We start from the raw sequence: 23,898 nt of genomic DNA on the forward strand, positions 1-23,898 counted from the left end.
TTGAACACATAACAAGACAAAACTTATTTTGCAAAGCATACATACGGACAGAGAAGAGTGTTATAATGTTAGCAACTGCATGTATTGCAATGCATGCTTAATGGAAGAGGCATCATAATGATAAATAAGGTCGTAGCCAACATCTCGATCACGTCTAACCGAATTAGATGCTTAGGTACGCGCCTGTAATACAGCCATTACACTAGAAGTCACAGCAGTAAAATGAATTATTGCCATTTGTCAAATGTCACTTTCAAAACTTTTTGTTTTCGAACAGTATTATGCCGTATGTTTCCAGCAATTTTAATTCAACAATGCTTATAATAAAACTTCTAAAAGCAAACTTAAATCCGAGAGAACTAGAAAAACACAATTTTATCGACAGTTAGAGAATAACAATGTAAAAAAACACTACGTATTAATGGCGCGAAAATGTAAACCACACAATGAAGTGAACCTGTAAACACCGCAAAAAATTGAAATACGATTGATCTTTTAAATTGATTATACACTTGCAGCTGTATAAGGTTTTATACAATGCGTCGTGGTTGGCGAGGGCGATATAGGAGTAACTGGAACAGAAGCACTAGCAGTCGCAATTCTCATAGTAGTGGTAGCGTTAATAACTCGACATTATCTGGTGCATCAACATCGGCATCCTCAAGAGCTCCCGCTAATCAGATACCAATAGTAATACCTATTAATTCTGATAAAAATGTGTGGAAACTATATTTTCCCACTGAAGGTATTTAATACTATTTTTAACCCAACCACAATTTAAAGTTGTTACTATTTTATAGAAATGCAATGCTGTGTAAAAATTACAAGTTAAACCATTGACTACTTTTTGAGTTTTGCAAACTATAAAATAAGAAAGCTGATTTCTTGTCCGGAGCCAGTGGCAATTCTCAGAACCTTTTAAAAGAACATTTACTTTTGATTCAATGTTTGATTGATTGAACATAATATAAATGAACCATTACTACCAGGCATCACATAATTAACTATACCATATGTTTCAGCAGGGCTCTAAGGCTCACAACTGGTTTCAATTTACTGGAAAAATTTTGTTTGGTTTAATTTATTGTTCTGCGTTTTACCTATTAAATAATTGAACAAACCGAAAAGCTATAGGTTACCATTCTAATCGAGCAAAAAAAAATTAGCAATATAGTGTGCATGGAATAAGTAATGATGATTTAAACATCCTGCCTCTATAGATTACTCATACGAAAACAAATCCAATACTGTTTTGGAGCCCTGCTAGCAACTCTGTGTGCTTGCCCACATAGTGTTGTTATACAAACTTAGTGAACAAACTTAGTGAACTCTTCCGGTGTTACTATTTCTGCAACTTTGAACACCAAATTGGCTCAATTTAGCATTTCATATATATATTATAGGTGTTCAAAGATATCATCATCATCGTCATATCAACCGATAGATGTCCACTGCTGGTTATCTGTGTTTTTTAGGGACTTCCTAATTCCATGGTTTTGTACAGCTTGCATCCAGTGTCTGTCCACCTCATTGGGGGTTGACCAACAGTGTGCTTACAGTAAGGGGCAACAATTCTAGCACATCATCCATCTGTTTTCTGAGCTATGTAGTTGAGATATGTTTGTAACTCTAGTTCTTCTACAGATCTCCTCATTTTTTTTTGACTGCTCCTTTTTAAATTTCAGGGCAACCACCAAATACTTTTATTTCTGAAAACATAAAAAGTTTCCAGAGCTATATAGAAAAGAATAGAAGTTTATTTGATTTGGAAAAAATTGACCAAACTCGCAGTATTTCACTAGACACACAAGCATTATTAAGTGATGAAGTATTTAAAAACCAATGGTCATCTTTTCAAACAGACTTATTTGAAAAACCAGATACAACTTTAAGGATTTTGGAGTTTTGTTTACATGAGGTAATTGTTCATTCAAAATCCAAACATGATACTTAAAACTCCTAGCTATTGCCTGTAAAGATCACTCAACTATAGTTTATCTCAGTTCCAATTTATTTAAATGTGTAAAAAAGACATTTTGATTATCGCCAAGGACCTTCTTATTTTGCATATGATATTTTTTTAAATAGTTATGAATACTGCATTCAGTTCTTTTATAGATTCACACTTCCTTTAAAGAAAGTTACATCTGCCTGCCATATGATCATGTATTATTCTTGATGATCAGACTGAATATAAACAATCATGTAAACATTGTATTGTAATTTAAATTTTCTATTTTTATGTTATTGAAATAATTATAATATAAAGTACTATTTACAGACACTGAAATGTGAATCCAGAATAAGAGTTAGAGTATTAAACCATGAACCAGTCATCCCAATCGCAAATCTTAAAGTTAATTACTTTGGTATGTATTTTGTCTATGATTTATTTACTAAACCATCTAACAGTTTTCAAAAAAAATCTAACAATATTAGGTGTTCTGCTAACCTACAGATTTAATTTGTTAAGCGATCAAGTATGTTAATGCTTTCTTATTTTCTTGCTCTTGGTGTACAACTTAGCTATAAATTGATCTTTTGTCTGATGCTTTGTCTCAAATAACCCCAGAAAAACTGTTTCTCACTATACAGTCAAGTTTAGCCAGCTAACGGTGCAAGAAATGAACATTAGCCTCTTTGTTATAAACTGAACATGATATATGTATATCTCTTATCTCTTTCCTTTGAACTCTTAAAATCATGCTGTGGCACATAATTGTTACTGCAGCCAACTATGCAGTTTTATTATATTTTGGTGTAGTATGTATAACATTATATGTAGATTTATGTACCTGTTAATATTTATTGTACTACCTACCTTGCATCTATAGCATTTTATTTTTACATCAGGTTACCTAGAAGGGATATTTACGTAGCAATATCATCGCCTAAATGTACCTTTGTGTTACTGAACTTCAGTGGCGTGCACTTCATATAAGAACGAATGCACTGCCTACCCTAAAAATTCCATACAACTTTGCAATTTTATACGATCATCCAGCTTTATGCCTACCCTGGTCAAAACCCATATGCTCGCCACTGTTGAACTGTATTGCATTTTTTTTTGTGATTTTTCTGTGGTGTACCATAAAAGTGTTGGTATTTATTTACAAGAATTAATTTCCTACTTTCAGGAAAACTAGTTACGATTAAAGGCACGGTGATAAGAGTTGGCAGTGTTGGGTTAATGTGCACCTCAATGGCTTTTGAATGCAGCAGTTGTCACAGTGTACAAGCTGTTATGCAACCACAAGGTGTATTTACAGGTACAATTTAAAACCACTTAGTCATCTTTTCTCCTATCATAAAACAGTATAATTTGTTAAGTACTTATTCAAGAGTTATTGCGAGACATTACACCATGGTTGATTGCCACATCTGATACACAGTAGGGCTGGCTCATTTATGAGCAAAGGATCAGCCTGTTTGTTTGGTGCAGAAAGGTACCATACTTGTGCTATAATTGGATTAGTTTTAAGTTGTATTATAACATTATCAGTACTTATTATTTTTAGCATTTCAGTAAATAAAGAACTATTGAGAGAATAATAACATTATGCGAAATAACATTAAGAGAATTCATTCATATTATTAAAAGCGTCAAATAGGTCCAATTCATTAGAGGTCATGTTCATATCAGATAGCAATAAGCTAAATAACTATAACCTATAGAGTTTTGCTAACAATTTAAAGCTGCCTGTTTTATTCAAAATCTAAAAATTTTTTTTTTTTTTATTCATGGAGACCTTATCACAGGCACTTATGAAGCGTTCATACATTTAACATGTTACACTAACGTCAGTGATGGTGATAACTGCATTCGTTAACTTTAAACTAGAGCTAGGACCTTTAATACCAATCTAATAATATTTACTTCACTTATTCTTACCAAATATTTTCTGCTACAGCACCAAACTTATGTCAAAATTGTAAAAATGGTCACAAGTTTGAACCATTACAATCATCGTCATACACAAATACCACCGACTGGCAAGTTGCTAAAATACAAGAAATACAATCACAGGTAATCAAAAATTCAATAGCTACTTCTGATGAACCTCAAAAAGCTCTAAAATAGAATGTGAATTTTGTAGTCTTTTGGCATTTTGTCAATACAACTAAAATTCACATGACCAATTAAAATGACCTCATTATTTGTTTATTAATAAACTTAACTACACTGTAGTCTGTATTCATTTTTTTTTCAGAGTTTATCAGGAACAATTCCTAGAACTGTTGAAATAGAACTTCAAGGTGATTTGGTTGGTACTGCATGTCCAGGAGATGTACTTTCGGTTACTGGCATTGTTCAGGTAAAATAATAAAGTTTATTTTCTCTATCGTATTACATGGAAATATTATACAATACGTCAAAGTAATCCGTGCCAGTAAAAAAACTATTAATAAAATATCCAATTGAATTTGCGCAAGAATGCAAAGCTGCATGCTACAATGTTTCCTCCGAAATGTTTTTTCCTATTCCACAACTTAGGCTTGGACAATAGATCGATCTTATTCACCCGATCGATCTTATGCTCCCAGCCTATCATATCCCTCACCATTTATCTACTACTAAACCAATGAGCTTCTGCTGGATAAAGGTTTCGTAAAATTTTCGGTGCGTGGTGGCTATTCCAATTACTTTGAGTTAAGCTCTTTAAAACTTATCTCGCATCTCGTTGAGTACTTTGGATCATCCACGGATCTCTCTCATTCTCTTCTCATATAGATACAGTAAATATCTACATCGCCTCTGTCGAGTGACTAGAGCTCTCAACTCATTCCTAAAGGTACCAACCACCTTTTTGGGAACCATAAGTCACTTTGACAACAAGCTCTGTTCTATGTCTGGTCTTAGAACAAAGCTTATTATCAAAGATATCACGCCGAACTCTATCGCCAGCAAATTAACGCTGCAGCTTTCTTATTAGGGCCATAGTTTACGAACATGATTTTAAGCGACAAAACATAATGGTTAATGGATTATGTTGAAATTATAATCCCTTCGGGAATATCACAGAAAGTTGACCTGTTTTTTATCATTGACTTATTACTTACCAGGTTAGAGGCGAGAGCAAAGGGGGTGAAGATGGCCGAAGAGCAGCAAGATTATTACAGTTGTATGTAGAAGCTGTTTCAATACACAGCCAAAGGAATCTTAGCAATCCAACTTTGTCATTCACTCTAAAAGATTACTATGCTATCCAGGTGTGTTATTTTAAAAGTACTTAGATATGTTTTATCTATGGAACCGTTGCGTCGATTTGGAACAAATATAAATTATCTATTAAGAGGTCGAAACTTCTTGAAAGTGTCTTGTTCGAGTTAGGTATGTCAAGCATGTGACTACAAAGTGTATTTTATAAGAGTTCTTTATGTTTTGCATCTAAGTTGCTATTTGTAGTTGCTGTTTGCATCTTAGTTGTATGTATCCTTTACGCTAGTTTTGTACGTCTCACGTACAAATTGAAAATATATTTTATGAGAGTTTCACATGTCTCGCATGTGATTTGAAACTGTCTTTTATGCGAGTTTTGTACCTATGACTCACTTGCAAGTTGCACGTGTCTTTTCTGCAAGTTCTGTATGTTTTGCATGTGAGCTGCAAGTGTTTTTTATTTAAGTTCAGTATGCCCCACTTGCGAATTGCAAGAGTCTTTTATGCGAGTTTTGTTAAGTCCGCATGTGATTCGAAGGTGTCTTTTATGCAATTTTTGTATGTGCGGCGTGGGAAATAAAGGTGCCTTATAAGCAAGTTTCGTATGTTTCCTGTGAGATTTGCAAGATTTTTACGTTCGTATGTCTCGCATGTGAAACGAAGTTGTTGCTCCTGCAAGTTAAGCGTCTCGGTTTTGATGTGATCTTTTATGCGAGTTCTATGTATTTTATACGAGTTCTGTATGTTTTGGGTGCAATTTGATATTGGCTTCTATGCAAGTTCTGTATGTGTTGGCTATAGTTTGATATTGGCTTTTGTGCGAGTTCGGTATGTACTTCGGTATGTACGGCATGTGAATAGAAAGTGCAACTTTTGTGTCGTATGCGAGTTTCGGATGTCTCGCATGTATGTTGAATCGGTTTTTCATGCCAGTTTTGTCTCTCGCTTTCGATATGAAAGTCGCTTTTATGCGAGTTATGTATGTTCTGCATTCGAGTTGCGAGTGCCTTTTATGCGAGTTCCGTATGACGCACATGTGATTTGAAAGTTTATTTTGTGCTACGTTCGTATATCCATCACGTAAGAGGCTAACGTCTTTCTTATACGTATGCAAATTTCGTATGTCCAGCTTGTGTGATACAGGTGTCTTTTATGCAAGTTTTGTATGCCTTGTGTGCGTGTGTGTAAACCTCTTGTAGTTTCGGCCCCCTGCATTATTAATTGTTAAAAATATTTATACATTAACATTTTAATCAACTGCTTATAAAGATTGATAAATAATTAAGAAAATAAGGACTTTTGTTACAGGAGATCCATGCTTCAGACGACGTATTTAGACTTCTGGTTCATTCTCTCTGCCCGTCAATATTTGGCCATGACGCTGTTAAAGCGGGCCTTATACTGGGTTTGTTTGGGGGGACCGAGATAGAGAATGGGGCGAGGTGTAACCCCCATGTGTTAATAGTAGGCGATCCGGGGTTAGGGAAGTCACAACTCCTCCAGGCAGCCGCACATGCTGCGCCAAGAGGTAAGAATTAATTTGTTTTTTAAATATCTGAATTTCAATTTGACAATTACTCTTCGTATTTTAGGTGTTTACGTCTGTGGCGCTTCGGCCTCCGCTGGGGGCTTAACAGTGGCTTTAGGTCGCGAGGCGGGCGGGGATTTCGCTCTAGAGGCTGGCGCTTTGGTGCTGGCAGACAAGGGCGTTTGTTGTGTGGACGAACTCGATAAGGTAAACATTATTTTAAAGGTTTACGATCTCTGGAAATATCATCCTCAGTTTATTAATGTTCCACAGGCTTTCTCACATACAACAGCTGAATTATAATAATAAATAAATAATAAATATACTACTATATTTATTATGGTTTTATTATGCTATATTACTACTATGGTTTTACATTCCTTCTTTTAGATTACTTTAAAGGTATTATGACAATTAAGCTTAATTTGCTATACTCCGCGAACAGCAGAAGAATCTGTATCTGTAAAGCGCACTTAAATACTTATTTTATTCTGCTTCTTAGTATTTGTTTGTATAGTGGCAACAGAAATATACCATATGGAAAATTTCAACTGGCTAACTATAACGGCAGACGAACAGACGGACGGACAGCGGGGTCTTAGTAATAGGTTCCCGTTTTATTCTTTGGGTACGGAGCTCTAAAAACCAATTCACGTCCGTGTCTCGCACCACTCGTTACCACTAATATGTGTAGTTAAACAAATATATTGTAGATGACAGCCCATCACAGCAGTCTATTAGAAGCGATGGAACAGTGTCGCGTGAGCGTTGCGAAAGGAGGCGTGGTTTGCAGTCTAGCCGCACGGGCTACGGTACTGGCCGCAGCGAATCCAGCCGCTGGTAGCTACAACAGGTGGGTTTTCTTTATTCCAAATCAGCTTAGCCCTTAATTGCAATCTCACCAGGTGGTAAGTGATTATGCAGTCTAAGATGGTAGCGGGCTAACCTGTGATGCGTTTTGGTTATATTCTTTTGTTGGTGATAATAAAAGTAGTATTAGTATGTATAGTATTAATGTATATAATTTGCAAATTTGGGTATTGCACTATACCGTTTGATGTAACATGTTGCTTCTACCAAAAGTTGTTTGTATTTTTAACCTAGCTTTCGATTTGTATGTGCAACAAAGACTTCATCTTCTTAAATAAAAATAAATACACGTAATAAAAGGGAACGCCAATACCTAAGGCTGCACCTCCATGATCTCAATATTTCTTTCGAACTCATTGCGATGCTGCCGAAGTGGATAATACTTCTATTGGATGATTATTTTATTTGATGGTATGGTGAGTTTATCGCTCGTATAACAGGTTCTGAAGGTGCAGAAAATAACACCGTTTTTTTGGAAGTAAATGTCATAAACTATTGAACATACAACCATGCTTAACATCGCTTGTACTTTATAAGAACATACAGATTTGAGAATTCTCACGATGAACGTACAAATTAAGTACATCGTAAGAATTAGCTGGAATAGCGAATTTGCATCGGTATGAACGCAGCGTTGGTAGCCGCTGGACCCAAACGGTATTTTGGTCTCCTCACGAAAGACCTGTGTTCAGCAGTGGACGTCCATTAGTTGACATGATAATCATAAGAATTTGAAACTTTTCAATACTGAATATTTAAGAAAGAAACTAGTTACACCTTTACTCATAATATATTAATAACTTTAGTAAATTTAAATCTGCTATAAAGCACATGTCATCTTTATCAACCGATTATCGGCCGATTACAAGGCACACTCCCTTAGAATGAAAATGGGTTCGGCTGAAGTTCTCCACGCTGGCCAAGTGCGGATAGGTAGACTTTACGTTTTACATCATGGAGAACTCTCATGCGGTTAAGAGGTGCGAGTCGAGAATCTAATTCCCTAAATCTCTTCTTACCATCTATTCCTGATTAACCCTGCCTAGTGTATTTTGTAGTTTTTCAGAGTTATGTGGTATAATACTGTATAACTTTCATTTCAGAGCAAAAACCGTTGCCGAGAACTTAAAACTGAACTCTGCGCTGTTATCGAGATTTGATTTAGTTTTTATCTTATTAGATAAGCCGGATGAGGTAAGTGTTTAGAGAAATAATAATTTATAATTTGTCTGTTTTAATTAACGCATACGTACCTGTTGATTATTTATTTTTTCAGAAACTAGATGCTATGTTATCTGAACATGTATTAGCACTTCATGCAGGCCCAAAAAATAAAAGAAAAGAAGGTGCTAGTACCAGTAAAATGAATGCAAGTATCGTATCAAGTCAAACGGATGGTGATATATCGTCAAGGTGAGATTTAAAATTGAATAAAAATAACAATTATTAAAATTACTTTAACATTATGTTCGCTTTTAATGGTGAAAAAAAGCCAATGTAATAACAGCCACTAGACGCCAAGTCAGGCCAAAGTCAATTAACAGAAAAATGGGAGGTAGGTGCCACTTTTTTGTTATTTGACGCTTTAAAACATTGAAAATGTTAAAAATATATATTGATTCCTTTCTTATAAAACTTTCTTCAAAGCATTTTTAGTTTTTAATAAGCGTTTCGATTTCGTTCTAATGCTTTGAAGTTTCAGTCGGGATTTACTCGTAGTTTTAAAATCTTACTGGTGTTTTTCAGTTCGCAGTACGAATTATTAGTTTAATCCAAAATCTTTACAGAGAAATTAGTCGTGCTATCCTTATATACAGGCAAAAGTAGGAAAAGGCTACTAAATTTGGTCCACTATCTTTTTTTGAATTTGATTGATTCTTTATAAATTTGGGCGTTAGGTTATGGAAACATTTCAATCCGGGATTTGTAAGCTGTATATTAAAAGAAATGTAACCTATGTGTAAGAATTTACAAAAAAACGCCGCGCTAAATCAACGCCGCGCCGCGCCTACTGGAAATTTCGTGAGTGTTTATTTCCTCACGCCCGACAGACTGAAAATTATTTATTACATTACACCACTAAGTGTAATGTAAGAAATAAATTTTTAGTGGATCCCCCTTCTAGTGAATTTCAAAAGATTTTTTTATCATTGTTTTTTCATATTAGATTACGGCTCAAATCTGGGGAGGTAATCGACACTTTACCGCTGGTATTGCTTCGTAAATACATCGCGTACGCAAGAAGATACGTCCACCCAAAACTGAGTGTGGAAGCGGCGAATATTCTTCAGGATTTCTACTTAGAGCTGCGTCATAAGCATCAAGGTGTGTCAAACGATGGCGCTCCTATCACCACTAGACAACTTGAAGCTTGCATAAGATTGACACAGGTGAGGCTATTCTTAAACTACGTCACATATTAACTACGTCATATGCATCTCTCACAAGATACAAATATGCTTGTTAGATAATAAAATGATGGATAAGAGCGACTGCTCAGGTTCTTTCCGAATTCGCCGTAGAACCTGCTGAAACTGTGGAAAGAGTCATTAAAACTGTCGGTCTTGACCGTTTAAAATATGCATACAAGGATGGTTTATTATCTGCAACGTGTAACCGAATTACGAAATAATGTTGAATGTTGCATAAGTATAGGAATTCCATAAGGTAGCAGTAGACAGTAGTTGCATAATATGTTTGATTGAATATTTTTATAAAATAAACGCCCTGTAAAAAATTAAATCAAAGGTAACACATTTATTTTTCGATGCAAACGAATTCATATCAAGTGTTTACTTATGACAACCCTCCTATTGAAGATATAAGACCGACACGCGCATAGTACCTACGCTTCGCGACGCGTACCTGATAAAGTGCAGGAGTCACTTGATTTTATTTTTGCATGTAATGCTGCATCTGATTTCATTCAGTAAAAACTATGGCAGCGGTTTACTCACAAACTATTAGGTTTTCGGTTTCACAGATAAGTCTCAGACACAGTACATAATGTACCACTAAATTTCAACCCTGTGAATTACATATACACGTTGAATATACATAAAATAAATTAATAGGGGCATAATTAAAACCAAATATTCTGATGTAATTATGAAAGAAATATCTACTTATTTATTAAAACCTAAATAAAAGGAAGCTCGATTTTACGCCCACCGTACCGTCGCCACAACTCTGCTGGTCTGGCCAGTATTAGTTCATATGAATTAAAGGAAAATTTCTACAGGCTCGAGCGAGGGTAGATTTACGCGAAGAGGCTACAGCTCGAGATGCGAGTGACGTCATCAGCCTCGTAGAACACAGCCTTATGGACACATTTAGTGATGAATTTGGCAATATACAACTATCGCGATCTATAAACGGATCGGGCGTTAGCTCACGTAATAAGGTAAGAGCTTGATTTTCCTTTTAATCTTACTAATTGTTTTCCTACTATAAAAACGACTACGTGTTTGTGTAAACTTTTGTTTTTTGTCAATTAATGTTTTAATAATATTATATAAGACCTTAATCTTTTTCCTGTTTCCAACGTAATTCGAGACTCCGGGAAAATGTTTTTGTGATAAAAATTCATGTACCTATTACAGTTGCGGTGTGTTTATCTCTATATTATTGGTACACTTTGGGAATCTTGAGACTATAGTGGCAAACATCAGAAGGCAAATGTGTCTTATTTTGGTTGCAGGTTAAGAAATTCCTGGACATATTGGGCAGACGATCTCATCAGTTGGGTAAAGATGTTTTTACCAGACAGGAGTTGATACAAATACATAAGTCTGCAGGAATCGCTGGCGATCCTAATGATCTTATTGAGGCAATGCACGTCCATGCTTACTTATTACTTAAAGAATCAAATACTTATCAATTAATTTCTCTTTAAATAATAGTTATTGATTTATTCTAATAAAGAGATTATATAAAGTTGATATGTTTCTTTTTTACAATTTAACTAATAATTAATTTAAACTTCAAAGTTGTTAGGTTATGTTACCTTTGATAATACTTTAGATGAGATTACACAATGATTATCACATTTATGTTATACTGTGCCCCGCGTTTTTTCACGCGTTACCCCTGTAAGCCAAGAATGGCTCGATGGCAATCGAGTTGGTTTCGAGTATGGAAATACCTAAAATGGATCTTATATGCATTTTTCTAAAGCTCAATTTTAAACTCGAGCTTTTGACAGAACATTTGTAAAACAAAAATCAGAGGTACACAATTTATAACTGTAAAACGAATGACATGAGGTCTATTTTACTTATACAACGATACAGAGTTTTACGCGAAAACGACTACTCGATTGCCAGCGAGCAAATCTTGCACTAAGGCTACTGTATACATAAAACCTTCTTAAGTAAACGGGATTCTAACGAAAAGTTTATTTTTATGCATATCTACTTTATAAAAAGTACAAAAAATATATGAAATCTGTCAAGTCATGGATTTCTATTGGAATATACTAAGAATTTTATAAAGCAAAGTAGTACCAGTCTACCTGAGATTATCGTATTCAAACATTAATATAACAGAACAGGAACTCTGAGACCATAGGAATTGTGATATATTCACGTTTTGGGAGTATCAACTTTTTTCGAACCGCCTCTTGATTGCACATGTTCCAAAGCCATAGAAACATGACAACAACTGTATAAAGATACACCTAATACAACAGAGCTCAACAAAGAAGGATGTGATAGACATTCAAAAAATAAATTACCAACTTCACTGCCAGCAAATAAATAGAAATTTGATATCGCTGATAGGGCCAAAAGTGGCGTACATAGCATTGCAATAAACCTTGTTTCCATTGCCTCAGATCTTAAAATGTTTTTCTTAAAATATGTGTAACTTTCATGCCTTGAAATACACTTGCCAAGATGTTCTAGAGTTATGCCAGAGTAGTTGAGTACTGACCAAACGAGTATATGCCACACGGTGCCGTGCCAGACAAAGATGAAGAGGAATGTAGCTAGCGACGCGGTTAACTTGTATGCTATCTTGGGTAAGTTGCAATACTGGTTTAGTACACTGTAACCAGGTTTGTAGATATACCTGTAAGAAATTTGTTCTGATATAATACGTAATATTTATAATAAATATATGATTTTTTAAGGGTTTTGATAAAAATATGGTCACTGTGTTGTATGTCTGTCAGTCCGTTATTTGCTACCACCCGGCGACGCCAACGTACGTACCAAGTTGGAACTGATACCAAATAATTCAGTCAATGCTATTTTATTGTTGAGAATAGTATATATTCTCACTGCGAGGAGACCAGTGCTCTGTAGTGGACCTTTTTTTTATATTCCTCTAATTATCACTTACCACGATACTTAGAGTAATATAAACAAGTGGTAAGTGATGATGCTGTCTAAAATGGTAGCGGGCTAACCTATTAGGGCGTATGGTAATCATGCCCCTAATCGAATTCTACGACTTCGCACCGGAATACTAAATCGCTTAACGGCACGTCTTGTCGGGTGGTAATCAGTCACGGCCAAAGCCTCCCACCAGACCAGACCAGAGCAAATTCTGAAATTATAAATTTCTAAATTGCCTCTGCCTGGAATCGAACCCGGGCCTTCCTACTTAAATTGACAGCGCTGACCGTATCGCCAGGGAGGTCGTCGAAAAAGGTTGATGCTGGTCATCATCATCTTCATCACTATCAACTCATTGTAAGCCTACTACAGTGATCAATAGTACTGCAAACTGTTCTAAGTATTTTGTTGTATTTTGTTTACTTACTTAACTAAAAACCTGTACAGCCCAACGTCAAAATGCCTCCACATTTGTGAGTACACGTGAATCCTTGCGATGCATCTTGGTGTCGGAGGAGGATCCATGTTGTCCAACCTAGCGAATGCCCCCGCCGTGCCATATGAGACCACGTATTTCATATGGAACTCTAAGCCCATGAAGAGGCCGCCACCGCACAAAGCGATTGTGGGCAGCATTCGTATTAACTGAAACAAACAGTAATATGAAAAGTTAATCTATATTTCCATACTAGGTATTATTGTAAATGTGAAATTGTACAAAATGTTTGAGAACAATCTAATACATTTACATACCAGACTGGTATTTTCTGATATTAGTGCATTATTTATACATACTTTTTAGTTATATAATATTAATAAACATTTATTAAAACTATAAAACTGTACTAACCTCCATCTTACTATGCATTGCAAAGAAATATATATAATGAAAAACCAAATCCAATAACACTGAATACAGTTGAAAAAATATCATGTCAGAAATAAACTGTTTTATTCTTGATATTAAATATTCTCTTCTTTTATTAAAACTATTCTCAAATTCTTCATATAGAATAATTGGCCCAGTATATAGCAGAGGTAAATATGATGTGTAACTGAACATGTTAATTAAATCATCTAGATTTAATGACTTCTCTTCCTTTCTTCCTACAAAGTCTAACGAGTAACTTATGCAGCGAAGCTCAATCCAAGCCACACTAAATAATATGAGATATACTTCTTCATCCTGCATGTGGTCGTAATCCAAAAAACTCCAAAAATAATACATATATTTTAGTGAATTGTAACTAAAAAGTAGTAAAATACTTGTGATCCAAATACTCAGTTTTTTGCCACCACAAAATAAAATCACAGCAAATATCACAGGCTGTGTTAAAATAATTATCATTTGTTTATATCCCATAAAAGTAGTCACAAAAAACATGCTGGATATGATGTACCAGTATTTTATGATAGATGCATGTTTATAACGTAAGGTCTCCGTAACAATAAACTGAAAAATCTGGTAACGCCAGGATGTATGTAAAAAATATTTCCAACTGCTCCACTCAATATCAGATACATCTTTGTGTCTTGCTGTGAATCCCCAACCTTTTTGTAAATCAGTTAAAGAATGTACCAGTTCTTGATTGCCCTTTAAAATATCTGCAAATCAAAAATATTATGGAGTAGTAAAAAACTACAGTACAATATAGTTTGCCTGAGTTTCCTGCCAGATTCTGCTAATGAGAAACTTCCTGAACTGCTGGTAGAGGGTTATCTCATGTGTAGATGAAAACATAAGCAAAACTTCTATCTACGTAAGCATGTGGCAAAAGCTCTGCTCCAGCCGTGATAGTGGTGGGTCATCAGCAAGTATGCATACAGGGTATTCACTAAGCTGTATTGTACATCGTATGAAAAGCCTATCCTTAAGATTTTATAACTCATACTGGAAGTTTTCTCCTTTTAATATTATTAAATATACCGCTTAGTGCATACCCTGTATGCACACCACTGGTTATCAGGTAGTGAAAATAACCATCAAACCACATTGGAGCATCGCGGTATATGTATGTCCAACTATGGGACATTAAATATTGGCTCCATAACTTTAAGGTTCCTGCGAAATCTTATTCTCAAGAATGGTATAGCAAAAAAAATTCACTTAATTTATGTAAATTATTTAGAAGACTGTATTTGTGACAATTATAATTTTCTGATTATGTATAGCAACAGCGACTTACCATTTTGAGCCTCAAAAAGTTTATACAAAGAATATATATTAGCTGTAATCCAAAAAATAAAATAAATACATAACTCTAAAAAATTTAATTTATTTTTCATATCGCAAAACTGTTTATTTGATTTTCGCGGCTCTATTTCATGGCTTTTAGTTTGTCTCGGAATATCATTGAGAGTGAGTGATTTCAGACAGCATTGGAACTTCAAACTGACAAGTGACAGTTCACACTTCACTCACTCGATCCGTTCACCTTACAGCTGTTGAGTGTTTGATACTACGGTTTGGTAGCATTGTTCTTTCTTCTTCCTTTTATCGCCATCTGGTTTTAAACTTGATCACTTACTTTTTCTTTATTTTTTGTGAGTAAACAAAGACTAAAAACCAGCTTATTTTTCGGTTTGTTTCGTACATACTCTCCAAACAAAGAGTATTTATACAGATTTTTAGTTTACAGCTTTTACTACTGGCGCGGAAGCATAAACCACCCGCACTGCTAGCATGGGCAGGAGACAATTGTCTCCCCGGGGAAGGGTTAATCTATCCATGAATATCCTAAGTTTAGTAATGGCAATACTTAATAATTAATACAAGTGCATACATAGCGCATGCTTTGAAGCGAAAGCTGGATTCACATCATAGATGATCTAAAATTCTCATTATTGTGAGATCTCTGTTGAACAAGCAATGGCCCCTAATATGCCTGTTACCTGGTACTTTGTGAGTTCTACTAGTCTTCTCGTCGATTTACTTTAGAGAAAATATCGATTCCTTTTATTGTGCCAAAATATTCCATCTTATGTTTAATTCTTTTTCTTTACCTTTTAGAAATCTTTTTGTGATGTTGTACGGAATGTGTCAACAAGACTTCAATCCGTTAAATGTACGCGTGGTCCCATTCATGCTCAATTAATAAAGTATAAGGTGACGTTAGTGAAATATATAAATGTCTGGCTCTTGGGGCTGGTGTCAATCTCCCCCCGATGTCGTCGAGCCCTGGGGCTCTTCTCATGGCGACCTTTCGCGCTCGCCCCACTCCCCCGAGGACGCCGTAGCAACCCCTCAGGTGGTTATCGGCAAGTGTCCATATGAAAATCGCGGGGGTCATTCAGCCAAGAGCGAAACATTGGTGGTATTAACAACAATAAATACAAAACTGCCAATAGTATTTAATTGTTGATCAGCGCGAGTGCATGAGCTTTTTTTTGTGCCGCAGTTGTATATATGAGTTCTGCAATACTGAATTTTCCAGTGGTGCCAATCAGTTTACGCGTCAAATTAAGATAAACTGATAATACCTACAAAATATAAAACATGGGTACATTTTGTTGTAGCTCAACATAAACTAAATATTCAATTCAATTTAATTGGTAAGCGATAAAGAATTATCCGTATTATTATATAGATCTTCAAGCCAGTTTCAAATTTACAATATTGAAACGTGCTTGAGGTTTTTCAACCGACATGAAAGAAAACAGGTGGTTCACAATTCGACTATGAGCTGTTTTTTGTATGTTTGTTTCGCAATTACTCTGCAAATTATAAAGGGATCTAGATAAATATTTTTTTGTTTGGTTTATCATACCTAAAGGTAGGTAGTCCCATTTTAATTTGGTGAAAAAGTATTGGAGGTATCCTAAACCATGCGAGGGAACTATTCCGATTTGAATATTGTTATGGTTACTTGAGCGTTTTCTTTCGAAAAGCACCATTTGGTAAAGAGAAACAAATGATGAAGACCACGTAATATACATTTACTCTTTGACCACGGATGACCGTGACTGAACTATAACATAAAAAGTATAAGTTATAATTACACGGGTTGTTATTCGATTATGGCTTACCTACTATATGTAGGTAAGCAATTTATGAATTTCCCAAGAAAGAAGCTGATGATGAAGTCGAGGGAGAACTCCTGAACCAGTAACGCCCTGGCTTCTGGAAAGCAATATTTTTGTAAAAGGTTTTTAGTTAGCAGTTGAATTCGGCTATTATAAATAAGATTTAAATAGCAAATCATACCAATAAGCGGAAAAGAAAAATTCTACAAAAAAACCGACTTTGTAAATCTACTAAGAAGCAAGAAATAAATATTTTCTACATTTTAAAGACGGTGCTAACTAAAATGTAGAAAATTTCAAGATACTTTCCTTACTAATGCATAAAAGTTAGCCTTACTAGCATTTTACTTGGCAACTAGTTAAACATGTACGAAATATTTATTTTTTGCTTTTTAGTTGTTGTACAAAGTCTGTTTTTTGTAAAAAAAAAAAACTCTATTTTCGTTAAATTTGTATGAATGGAATAAAAAGGGCGCCGTAGGTATATTTACAGTAGGTACTGAGAAACAGTATTGCCGCTAGATGGTGCATTTTCGACTCAATAAAAGTCGTATTTAACTTTCACGCGATTAAAGAGGAAGGAAATCTCACACTAGGCAATCTGTGCGCGATAGTTTCACGGACAAATTAATGATGTAAGCAGTCTGTAAGATGTTTGTCATTCCAAGAGTAGGTATTCATTCCCCTCCTCGATCTTGCACTTATCGGATCATTTTGCCCGAATACGTGCGGCTAACAGTTTCTTGCGAAAAATAAACAAATTAAAACAAGGCGAAATATTTACCACGCGTTGTAGGTACTTCTACGGTTTAAGAGTGTTATTCAATTAATTTTAGTTTGGGTTAATTTCAGGTGAAGAATGGATAGTAACTTAAGAACTTTGATTTTCTCGTCAATACTCCTTCTTCTTATAGAAACATGTAAGTTACATTTGGTTTTTTACTGATTTAAGCAATTACTTGAGTCATAAGTTTTATCAGAGCAATTGATTAGAGATGTTATATGTCAAGGACGTTTAAATAAGCATTGACTTATAATTATTAAGTATCTTGATATACCTAGATAGTTATTCGAATTAGATGGAAAAATAGGCATTTATTTACCTACGTAAAATACCAGATATAAATTTTCGCGTACCTACCTAATCAAATATTTAACAGGGGATTCATAAATACCTATTATGAGAAGCTACCTAATTACATATTTAGCTCTTCACATCAATTGTTGTTTTCAGTAAGTAACTACAATATGCTTACAAATAAGCAGATAAATACTTAACAAATATATATATAAACGAGACTCGAACTCTTTTAATATTTTACCATGGATAAATCAGTCCTCAATAGATTTCGGATTCCCAGTAACACAACGAAATTGTACCACAGTTTTGGCTGCATCCTTTAAAATGACGAGGAAGCCTTAAGGAAGGATTAACGTAATTGCACGACTCATGATGCGAAGCATCAGAGAGTGCTTTACGTACTTTACTTTAAAAAAATTTTTTTCGCCTCATTTCGGCGGCTATTTTTATTATTATAGCCTTGTTAGTTCACGGAATCAAGATATTTTGCATACTATTGTCGAGATAATTTAATGGAGACTAATTCCATACTCTTAAAAAATTGATTTACTGCAATAGAATTGGAAAAAAACACCAAAATAGGTCAAAAAATTTTCCTGTCCGTCATGTGTGAAACCCGAAAACACTCTAACTTGTGAAAAAATCCATTATTTGCGCTATGTGATTTAGCGTATCGGTACGGTGGCTGGGGTATGGGATTAATAAAACTGCCATACCCCTAACAGGTTAGCCCGTTATCATCTTAGACATGCATCATCACTTACCATCAGGTGAGGTGCAGTCAAGAGCTAACTTGTAATGGAATAAAAACAGTAGCTGTAGAATAAATGGGTACTTATGATTTTACCAAATTATTTAACGGTTTAATTTGCGATGCCACTAAAAAAAATCCGGAGCTTAATTGAAATCTTTGTTAATCCAACTCACCGCCCTACTTGTAAATACCAGTTTCCTAGATAGAGTGAAACACCGAACTTTCGTAACTTGTTTGAAGGACATGGGTCATGGGTGGATGGTGTTTTTTTTAATTCTTTATCTACTATTTAGACCTAAATATATATGTATATGAATATGTCTAGGGTTTATATGTACAGTTTAATGCATTTTGGTTTATAGAATGTACCCATTGTTTACCACTATACGTTGACCAGATTATTCAAAGTTGATTCTAACATTCCGATTCTAAAGACAACGCAAAGACAAGTGCTAATTGTCATTACATGACCCGGGTGTAATTTTATTAAAGTTTATATATTTTTGCAGATTTAGTAGGTCTTCTTTGTAGATTATTTAGTTATTTGGATAAACCTGGGTTTAAGCAAAGGGTACTAATCTATCGCTTGGCAAACAACCTGGTTCAGGTGTTTTTCGCTCAAAGGATTTCGTAAAATATAAGTTACAAAATCCTTGTAATGTTGTCAAGCAAACCTCAGAACACGTGAACAAATTTGGTGTTTTTGTAGTTAGAAATATGGTTAATCTTCGAATTATTTCAAAATTACAAAAATAAACATTTTAATCTCATTTCCAGATACACCCCTATCCCTACTCCCTACTAATATTATAAATGTCAATGTAAGTTTGTTTGTTACGCTTTCACGCAAAAACTACTTAACCGATCCTCCTAAAACTTTGTACACATATTCTTAGAAGTGTTAGAAGTAATATAAGATAGTTTTAATTCCGACATTAAGCTCGGTTCCTTTGGGAGAGGGGATGAAAGTGTTTGACGATTTTACACCATGACTCCGACAAATTATAACCGATTTAAATAATAATTTTTGTACTACAAAGGTTATAATATGTGTTTAATTTTGCCTAAACTGTGGTTGGAGATAGAGGACAGAACTCCTCAGCGGACAACAGCAAACCCCACATTTAAGGGTTGACTGAATACTTAAAATTTTTTTAGATCTACCTACAATTAAATTTAATGCCACATCAAAAAACTAAATTAAAACGCAGACGAAGTCGCTGGCAACAGCTAGTTCATTATAATTAAGTTTATCAATTAAATTTCAAATGGAAAATAATATTGACTTACCTGTCGAAACGCGTTGCTTATGTCAATAGCGGCCGAACGGCCAGTGACACTTTTATTCAAGCTTTATATTCGTAAAACGCAATTGTGTGTAAGTAATTGTATGTAAACGGCTATGTTTTTTATCATAATCCTAGCGGCAATGTAATTGGATGATTTGATCATCTCTTAGTTGATACAAAATATGAAAACTAATTTTAACCATAGGGTCAACCATCCTACTTACATTATTTTAATATTATTCAAATTACAGGTTTTTCTAAACGGTATAATCCAAGCAGTGATTTTTTACTACACGAAGCTGGGGGAATTGCACCCACCTTTAAAAATGACTATACAGCTCAATTCCCAAGTTTGCCATCTATGAAACCTAGCCAATCTACCCTGAATACAAATGTTGATTCAGCCACTACAGCAAAACCACAATCTTCGGGTAAGCGAGATTATGTTGCTCCTCAACGCAGTTCAAACACTCCAACAGCAACAACACCGTCTAAACCACCATCTTTAGTGACAAATCCTACATCTGCCCAAAATTCTCCTAAGAGAGACTATGTAGCCTCTCAGTGGCCAACATTAAAACCCGCGGGATCATCACAGAGGCAAGACGGTACTACTCCGATGCCAACGACGTCAATAAAGAGAGATTATGTTGCCCCTATCATTCCAACTACGAAACAAGAAAGTAACCAGCATGCCTCAGGAAAAGTAAAAGATCTCATTAATTTTTATGACAGTAAATCCCAGCAAGGACCCACACCATCACGAGGGCCGAGTTACAGTTCGATTTTACAAGGGCCGAAAGATAACAAAATACCAAGTTCATCTACTCAACTTCCACAGTTTTCTTCTAAAACTCCAGGAAATATTCCAAATCCATTAAGCTTCAGTTCAGTCGTATCCGGCCCAAAAAATCCTAATACTGGAGTTGTTCCGTCTCTTCCTACTGCATCGACTCCTGGTAAACCACATAGTACCCCGAATATGAATCAATTTAATAATCGTCCAACAAGTTCTGCTTTACCCAGTTCTTTAGCCAATAACAATCAAGTTGCAAACTCGAACAATCCAAGTGATGTAGAGTTACAAACTGTTAGTGAAGAGCTGCTCCGAAAAGATGTAAATAATGCAGCTAAATTTATAACAGTTAATTATCAAGGAAAAACCACATCCCAATCTAAAGACGATAAAGCTGCTCTACCGTAAGTAACTTCGAAATAAATTTTTTTTTTAATTTGTAGTCCAGTTGCTGTAATCTCGAATAATATTCTCAAACACTTCATCACAATTCATATGTTAGTTCAAAATTAAGGTGACCTTAAGAAATTATTATATTTCTGACTATGTTTACAAAACGTCAAATTCATTATCTTTGTTTGCAGATTACTCACCATTTCGCCAGAAGTATGGAATATAACAACAATTCAACAGTTTTTGCCACTATTAGACAATTATGAAAGGGATACCTTAATAAACGAGCATGTTACGCCACAAGTAAGATAAACAAATACCTAGTTTTTCAGATTATGGCTTACAAAGGTAGCTATTTTACAGAGCTTTCTTTAGAAGACGAAATAAATTATTGGAAAATAATTTATTTAAAAATCTTGTTGTTTTTGCTGTTATAGGAGAGAACTGAAGAAAATACTTTCATGGACGCGTTAATGTCTACAAGTGTTATTCGTCATTTAATGAACTTCTTAAAAGACAAAGGTATTTATTTATCTTTCCATGAAAATGTCACCTGTATAATTGTATTGTACCTACTTTACATTATTAATTAGTCCAAGCATTCCTTTTTCATCTGTTATAGGCTACGTTACACCAGATCCTAAACAACAAAGAGATTTTCTGAAGCAAATTTGGTTTGGCTTATATTCTAGAGGTAAAGGTAAAATCAGCAGTTCTGGATTCGAACATATATTTGTATCAGAGCTCAAAAATGGAGAAGTTTCAGGTACCTAATTAATTCACTAAATGTATCACATTATATAACTATGCATTTCTACCTTTTTATAAAACGTATATAATAATGTATCTAAATAATTTTGTTGTTACAGGACTGCATAATTGGCTTTATTTCTCTAAAGAAGAGGTAGCAAATCGTATTAACTATTTGGGTTATTTAAAATATGTCGAGTTTAATGATGTAAGTCCAATTACGAATCACAGCTGGTAGCATGATTTATTATTTAAACATTAATATTTGAATATTAATATTATATAATACTTTTGCAGAAAGGAGCTGTCTTAAAAATGCATTTTAACCAGCAAGGAGTGGACAAGCCCGTTGATACAATGTTTGTTGGTACATCACCTGAACTAGAGATTGCAATTTATACTCTATGTTACGTAACTCGTGTTGGCAATGACTGCAAACTTAAACTTGGAAATAAAGATCTAGACATTGTAACTCATAACTTTAGATACCGCAGCAAAAACTATATTGGGAGCGCTTATCCTCAAATATAATTTTTATGCAATATCCATAATGCTGCATACTAATTCATATTATTTATGTTAATACCAAAATACAATCTTAAATTAAATGTTTTATACAATGTTGTACAAATTTCATTTCATTATAATTTTTAATCAACTTAGATACCCAAAAACTTTTTTGAAAAGTAGGCCGAAAGGGATTTAAATATAATTATAAAAAAAAATCTTTAAGTCTCCGTTTTCTTTCCTCGGTAACGGTGATATTGAGATCAAAATGAGTGATCAGAAGCAGACGCCGCCGTGATAGCCCAGTGGGTAGGACTTCGTATGAGGAATGTTCTAGAAATGTTTTAAAGTAAGTTCCGAGAAACCTAAAGACCCTACGTTGTCACGCACAATTATGAACTTTAAGACTGCACATAAAGTACTTTCTCACAAAACACAAATAGTAAACCGAGAGTCCACCAATCAGCGTTTGTAAACACGTGACCGTAGCTTGGAAAAAAAATATTTTATTGTATGATTTTTAGAAAATTAATACCTGCTACATTTTCTAGTTTTGTCGTTTCTTACTTATATTACGAGCTTTTTAAAACCTGCTTGCTCTAAATAAACGCAATACTGGGAAAAAAAGCTTGATAGGCTGCTCAACCGCCAGCTAAGTGGATATTTACAGTTAAACGATGCGCGATTTGGATTCAGAAGCAACTTACTACTGAAAATACTATACGGACAGGAAAACACCTCCTTCATCAAGGTGGATTAACTTCTCCAGCTCTGTTTAATGTATTCATTAATTAGCTAATCGATGAACTTGGATCTAAATTCTATTTCATTGTTAAATTCGAATCTAAATTTATTGTTCTAAACTGTAATCATCAACCTGAGTTACGCAGACGATACGGTTCTTCTTAGTCTATCAATTAGCTCAGGAGGTTACTGAAGGTATGTGAATCCTATGCTGCATCACATGGACTAACATATAATGTGAAGAAAAGATAAATTAAATTCCTTGTAGTGAATCTTAACAGAATTTATCTGAAAAAAGTCACACAGATCAAGTATCTGGGGCATATACTCCTAAAAGACTTATCAGATGTGAAGGATATCGAAAGGGAGCCCAAGGCGTTGGCGGTCCTTCACAATAGCTTGCTGGTTCACACGTTGCAATAAGGAGGAAACTCGCACTTTTTAAGGCTTATTGCCTAACTTTTTACACGTGTAACCTGTGGGTGACATATACGTAAAGGGCTGATGGGGTTTCCGCGTTTCTGTAGAGCATCTCTGCTGTATATAATAGACAACACTGATGCTGCTCTTTTTGTCATCATATTATAGATAACACTGGTTGAGCATGTGCTCATGCTCAACCAGTGTTGTGATGAGCAGAATTCGCAGAAACTCCAACGGATT

General features: G+C 34.8%; 3 protein-coding genes across 6 annotated transcripts; 2 read left to right on the plus strand and 1 right to left on the minus strand.

Annotated features, from left to right (window-relative positions):
- The first annotated feature begins 214 nt into the window (after nt 1–214).
- Nucleotides 215–11,498, plus strand: LOC120628273 (DNA helicase MCM8-like). Its single transcript, XM_039896566.1, has 16 exons — nt 215–434; nt 519–745; nt 1,686–1,918; nt 2,282–2,369; nt 3,138–3,269; nt 3,912–4,027; nt 4,212–4,316; nt 5,065–5,211; nt 6,470–6,689; nt 6,754–6,896; nt 7,403–7,542; nt 8,663–8,753; nt 8,836–8,972; nt 9,727–9,949; nt 10,801–10,962; nt 11,260–11,498. Exons 2-16 carry the CDS (start codon nt 538–540, stop codon nt 11,452–11,454), a joined length of 2,340 nt encoding a protein of 779 aa, XP_039752500.1. The 5' UTR covers nt 215–434; nt 519–537; the 3' UTR covers nt 11,455–11,498.
- LOC120628304 (protein-cysteine N-palmitoyltransferase Rasp) lies at nt 11,456–15,265 on the minus strand. Its single transcript, XM_039896616.1, has 4 exons — nt 15,085–15,265; nt 13,749–14,503; nt 13,326–13,543; nt 11,456–12,629 (listed from the first exon to the last, which is right to left on the minus strand). Exons 1-4 carry the CDS (start codon nt 15,182–15,184, stop codon nt 12,143–12,145), a joined length of 1,560 nt encoding a protein of 519 aa, XP_039752550.1. The 5' UTR covers nt 15,185–15,265; the 3' UTR covers nt 11,456–12,142.
- Nucleotides 15,266–17,508: 2,243 nt separating this feature from the next.
- Nucleotides 17,509–22,607, plus strand: LOC120628279 (poly(U)-specific endoribonuclease homolog). Of its 4 annotated transcripts, none has more exons than XM_039896586.1 (8): nt 17,509–17,556; nt 17,774–17,841; nt 20,297–21,245; nt 21,426–21,537; nt 21,672–21,756; nt 21,857–22,000; nt 22,104–22,192; nt 22,282–22,607. In XM_039896586.1, exons 2-8 carry the CDS (start codon nt 17,781–17,783, stop codon nt 22,513–22,515), a joined length of 1,674 nt encoding a protein of 557 aa, XP_039752520.1. In that variant the 5' UTR covers nt 17,509–17,556; nt 17,774–17,780; the 3' UTR covers nt 22,516–22,607. The 4 variants fall into 4 exon arrangements, with proteins under 4 accessions (XP_039752520.1, XP_039752512.1, XP_039752529.1 ...); XM_039896578.1 differs by having other exon boundaries at nt 17,543–17,590; XM_039896595.1 differs by lacking the exon at nt 17,509–17,556 and adding an exon at nt 17,578–17,594.
- The last annotated feature ends 1,291 nt before the right edge of the window (nt 22,608–23,898 follow it).

Source organism: Pararge aegeria, chromosome 2, assembly GCF_905163445.1.
Source record: "Pararge aegeria chromosome 2, ilParAegt1.1, whole genome shotgun sequence".
Taxonomy (NCBI): Eukaryota; Metazoa; Arthropoda; class Insecta; order Lepidoptera; family Nymphalidae; genus Pararge; species Pararge aegeria.